General features: G+C 35.8%; 1 protein-coding gene across 1 annotated transcript; it reads left to right on the forward strand.

Annotated features, from left to right (window-relative positions):
- Positions 1-4,900, forward strand: LOC135471662 (cyanocobalamin reductase / alkylcobalamin dealkylase-like). Its single transcript, XM_064750973.1, has 4 exons — positions 1-99; positions 1,715-1,912; positions 2,440-2,595; positions 3,469-4,900. Exons 1-4 carry the CDS (start codon positions 22-24, stop codon positions 3,760-3,762), a joined length of 726 nt encoding a protein of 241 aa, XP_064607043.1. The 5' UTR covers positions 1-21; the 3' UTR covers positions 3,763-4,900.
- The last annotated feature ends 797 nt before the right edge of the window (positions 4,901-5,697 follow it).

The raw sequence follows: 5,697 nt of genomic DNA on the forward strand, positions 1-5,697 counted from the left end.
GAAATGTGGTGAAAAAAGAAAATGACAAATTGCGAGAAAATTTTGGAGGCAGTGCCGGATTTAGTAGATCCTGTGGGGTTTGAGGCTCATCCTTTCAAGGTAATTATAATATTTTCTGTTATTCAGTTAATAACATGACTTCTTACGGTTGTTTCTCATATCCAAGGGTATCGAAAACCCTACACCGAATAATAAAAAGAACTGTTTATGGTCGTATACTATCTCGAATATCGAGTTTACTGCGCAGAGTTACTCCCCTTCCTTCTTCCTGACAGCAGTGTGTGTGTGTGTGTGTGAGTGCGTATACGTCAATTTGCCCTATACATGCATGGGTTGGTGATCCTTTACTCGGTGATTTTGATAATTCTTGGTAAAATACCCGTGCCTTGATAGCAACAGACATAAGAACAAGTGAAGTCATTTTAGTGGGCGAATTTGGATTCATAATTTAATATTTAGAAAAGAAATACCGGTATCAAATAAATAAACGAAACAGTGTGACTGGTAAGCAACAGATGAACCATTACACTTACAAAACTGTATGCACCAGTTGCAATCTGGAAATAATAAACAGTTAAATTTATAATTAAATCAACAGGCAGAAGTACAAAGTGACAAGTACCATGTGCAAGTGACCAGTTGGCATGTCTGTACTACCTCCCATCCGATGAGGCAATGGAATGATGTACTTAATGTAACAGGGTGATATACTGTATAAGCGCTGTTTACCTCTTGGGGGGTGTGGGGGGGGGGGGATTTCCCTTTAGTCTAGCGGTAGAAGCATGGACTCAGTTAGTAAGCCCCGTCACTCTTGACCCTGCTCGCTGCACCAAAATGTAGCCATGCCCTGATAACAAACAACTGGTGGACAAGTTCTTGGTGAAGTGGGTATGTTTATTCACTACAAGGCATCATTGTGTGGAAAAAGGGTGTAGAAAAAGGGCACCACTGTCTTAAGCCCTGTCAGCTAAACGGATAAAATTAACAAACATGTAAATTACACTATGAACATGAACATGTTATCTGTATCACCACTGGTAGAGTGAATCCTTTAAGTGTCATTTCTCACTTAGCCCCTTCATTATTTCTTTGGTACATAGAACACCCAAAAAAGGGAAAAACAAACCTTAACTGTAGCAACTATATACTCATAACCCAGAGATCACTGGTTCAAATTCCCACTTGGTAAGCCCCATCCAATTAAAATGGACAATGAGATATTGAAGAAATAACCTTAGTAGGCAGAATGCATCACAATTCACCGCAGTTAAGTCTGAAAATTCCAGGAATACCCTGAAAAACATGATTGATTGCTTGTGTGACAGTGTGGACCAATCAGTGTGTGTGGCTGTCCCTAATAAGTAGATGAGGAATCGAATACATGTAGAACAAAAAAAATGTGGCATACAGATGCTTTGTTAAAGTAGTGATATAAAAAAAAACTAATTTTTATTAATACATGTGTTTATTAGTCTACAAATCATAGGTTTCATTGATTTTTAAACTTGAGCATTTTGTATTTTTAAATAAATAAAAGTAAATACATCGTATGTACCTGTATAAAGATATGTGTCTTTCTTTATTTTTAAGATTTTCTATAGGTAAGATAGCTTATGATTGACACCTGTGTAGCTCATGCGACTTAGCATTCTTACCTCTGTTTACTTGAGAATGAATGTTGTAACTTCAATACAGGGAATTTTGTTTATCTCAGATTGGCTGGTACAATGAAGCTGTGGCTCACTCCTGTTTCAAGCTTCCATACCCTGCAGACACTCTGGCATTCATTGTGATAAGTACTCCTCGCATGTTTGACAAAGCCTTCAAGCCTTTCATCAGCAGGACAGATTGCACTGGGCCCCAGGATGCAATTGATACATGTATGACGTATCACTTTGACCTTGTCAAACAGGTAAAGTTGAATTGTGTTGTGATTTTGACTCCTACAGAGACATTTCAGCTACAGTTTTAAGAACTCTAGACAAATTTTGACTTGATTCAGAAGACTGCTCTTTAATTTTCTGGTTTATAATATTAAAATTATTTTTATAAATTATTTGTGTTTTATGATGAAAGAGAATGTGTTAAAGAAAGCAGAAGTTATTCTATCTGTGAAATTCGGGTAAAAAATTTTCTTTGAATTTCAAATTAACTTCACATAAAACATTAGTGTGAGCAATATTTCAGACAACATATATCATTTTTAGGAGTTCTGTTACTTTATTAAAACATTGGGGTTTCGAGAGCTGGATTTGTTATTCTCAATTTTTTTTTTTGTTTTTTTTTTTTGTTGAGAACTTTGTTATGACTGTATTGGTTGATAACCTTGTAGCGACTTTTTTTGAGATTTTACAATGAAGTCGTTCCATTGTTTACAGTTACATAAGATCAAGATTTGTCTGGTTAGGTTCACAGGTATCATTTATATATGTTTTACAGAGATTTCCACAGTGCAGTATTGAAGCAATTCATGATTTTGAGCTTTTACCCAATCGCCGCCCAAAAATCTTGGTGCAGACAGCTGGCCATGTGGCAGGAGCAGTGCGCTTCTATCAGAGAGCTGATTTAGCTAATGATCCATGGGATCAGTCAAAGGTAACCAGATTTGTTAGTTATTCTACAGGCTATCTGAATACATGTACCTCATATTGGAAACAGAAGTATAATGCTTGGGTCTCAGTGTTCATTCCAGAAAGCTTTACTTGACAAAGTCCTTTTAATGATTTTCAAAAGTTTAAATGAATCAGAAATCAGTTTGATCAGAAGGAAAATGCTCTTGGCCATATGTTTCTGTTTAAAACATTTGTTAAGTAGCAAACGCCTGGTTGAAGGGTTCATGGCACTTTAATGTAACACAAAATGCTCCTATAACAGTTCAACAGTAGGAGTCACATGAAAGACAGTACAAAGTTACCCTATAATAAAAATATATACACTGTAACATTTTAAATATACAATCAGTTTTGGAGATCACAACCACTTGAGGCCCTACTTCAAACTAGTGCCACCTCAAAAGATTAAAAAACAGGGCGCCACCCCAGTGAGGCCTCTTTAACACTGTGAATGGTAGGGTCTATACTGTACGGTTCACAATTGATGGCCATTCTTATTGACGGAAATTGTTTTGTGAAAATCTTTGTTACTACAAGTATTGCATCCCAGATTCATTCTTAATTCGGATATGTTTAAAATTTATAAGCTGTTATAACAGCTAGCAGTATTGGAAAAATTTGTGGAATTTTTTTGTAGTTTAGTAAGATCTTGTACTTAGGTTTATGTACAATTTATCGAACTTATCAGCGTCATTTGTGTTTTGGTCTAGCAAAAACCTGCTGATGGTCATGGACTTTCCGGGTTCTGCCCTGTTTCCTCCCACCATAATGCTGGCTGCCGTCATATAAGTGAAATATTCTTGAGTACGGCGTTAAAGACCAGTCAAATAAATAAATACAGTCATTTGTGTTTCAGAAAATATACGGTGTGTGTATCCATCCCAAGTATGGTGGTTGGTTTGCTTTGAGAGGGGTGTTGGTTTTCAAAGATGTGCTTTGTCCTCAACTTAAGAAGAAATTATGTGAAGATTTGCTGCCATCTGATGAGCAGAAAAGAGACCTCCTGGAGAAGTATAATGACCACTGGCAGGACTGGAGTTTTAGAGATGTTCTTCCTGTTGAGGACCGTTATTCTGAGGAACAGAAAACATATTTTGCTACGCCACCAGGGGAACGGCAAGAACTTGTGCGGAAAATTAAAAACTCCTGACAAAAATGTCAGACTTAGTGATGTTGGGTTGATGTCCTTGACCAAAAGATACTTCTATCTTCATGTCTAAATGTAAATTACATGTACGTTATGTAAACTCTTCTTTAGTACCATAAAACAAATACATATTAAGTACATGTACATGTTGTATTAATGTACGGGTATCTGCAACTGTCTGCCACAAAGAAAATTTGTTTTGTCACACTTTTAATGGATGCACATATCAGGGAATACCTGTACATGTGTATGCGTGTTATAGAAATAAAATTTAAAAGTATGGTGATAAAATTTCATAAAATGAGCATGTTTTACACTAACTCTGTATAAGATTTGCTCTCCCACAGAGAGAATCTGCTCTGAGCAATTGGTTTAGAAATTTTGTTCTTTAATTGTTTGTACTCTTGGGTCTATGTTTTTTAGGTGCTTACATCATTTCCACTTTAATATTTGACAAAATATTAAAATTGAGAGAATCTCTTGTTCCAAATAACTGTTACAAATACACTGTATGTCCAGATGAGTACTTAAGTACTTTTAGTTGTTCTCTGCATTAATTGCATGATAGTTTCATTGTGAATTGTTTTACAATCCGGTGCCCCAAAACTGTGATATTATGTATATCTACTTGGTCTATATCTACTGTATATCTACTAATCAATTTATCATTGCACCTGTGTAGAGCACTAATCAGTTTGTCATTGTACTTGTATAGAACACTAATCAGTTTGTCATTGCACCTGTGTGGAGCACTAATCAATTTGTCATTGCACCTGTGTGGAGCACTGATCAGTTCGTCATTGCATATGTGTGGAGCACTAATCAGTTTTCCATTGTATCTGTGCAAAACACTTATCAGTTTGTCATTGTATCTGTTGGGAGCACTAATGAATTTGTCATCGTACCTGTATAGAGCACCAATAAATTTGTCATTGTATCTGTATGGAGCACTAATCAGCTTGTGATTGTACCTGTATGGAGCACTAATCAATTTGTCATTGTACCTGTATGGAGCGCTTATCACTTTGTCATTTTATCTGCATGGAGCACTAATCAGTGTGCAATTGTATCTGTATGGAGCACTAATCAGTGTGTCATTGTATCTGTATGGAGCACTGATCAGTGTGTCATTGTACTTGTATTGAGCACTAATGAATTTGACATTGTACCTGTATGGAGCACTAATCAGTGTGTCATTGTATCTGTATGGAGCACTAATCATTGTGTCATTGTATCTGTATGGAGCACTAATGAGTTTGTCATTTTACCTGTACAGAGCACCAATCAATTTGTCATTGTACCTGCATGAAGTTCTAACCAGTATGTCATTGTATCTGTATGGAACACTAATGAATTTGTGTACCAGCATGGAGCACTAATCAATATGTCATTGTAAATTTTTGGAGCACTAATAAATATGTCATTGTACATGTACCTATACATAGCTGCAATAAATTTGTCATTGTACCTGTTTAGAGCACTAATCAATTTGTCATTGTACCTGTATAGAGCACTAATCAGTTTGTCATTGTACATGTATCTGTATTGAGCACTAATCATTTTGCCATAGTTTCTCTGCATCTGTTTCAGTTTGCATTTTGACCTTTTTACTTGGAGACCTGTTCTTTGCTCAATGTGCATTTGTTTGTGGAATTGAATCATAAATTGCTTTCCTGCAGCATAGTTAAGTATAATTTGGTGTGTAATATTCCAGTCACATTTGTTTTACCTGCTTCAGGATTTTATGAACAGATGAATGAAGTCTCCTTGTCTTAGCACTATTTATGTAATCAGCTGGTTCATTTAAGTTTATCTTTTTGATATATTATTGATACACGTTGAACTAGAATTTTGTAATGGAATAATTACACTTTTACAACCATTAGTTTGTGACCTATTCAGTAAATTAGGTTGAATCTTAATGTTGCTGACATGGTA

The sequence above is a fragment of the Liolophura sinensis genome, chromosome 7 (assembly GCF_032854445.1).
Source record: "Liolophura sinensis isolate JHLJ2023 chromosome 7, CUHK_Ljap_v2, whole genome shotgun sequence".
NCBI lineage: Eukaryota > Metazoa > Mollusca > Polyplacophora > Chitonida > Chitonidae > Liolophura > Liolophura sinensis.

Coding starts and splice junctions, on each gene's coding strand:
- LOC135471662 (XM_064750973.1), top strand. CDS start 22: ATGACAAATTGCGAGAAAATTTTGGAGGCAGTGCCGGATTTAGTAGAT. Junction 100..1,714: donor TTGAGGCTCATCCTTTCAAG/GTAATTATAATA, acceptor TGTTTATCTCAG/ATTGGCTGGTACAATGAAGC. Junction 1,913..2,439: donor ACTTTGACCTTGTCAAACAG/GTAAAGTTGAAT, acceptor TATGTTTTACAG/AGATTTCCACAGTGCAGTAT.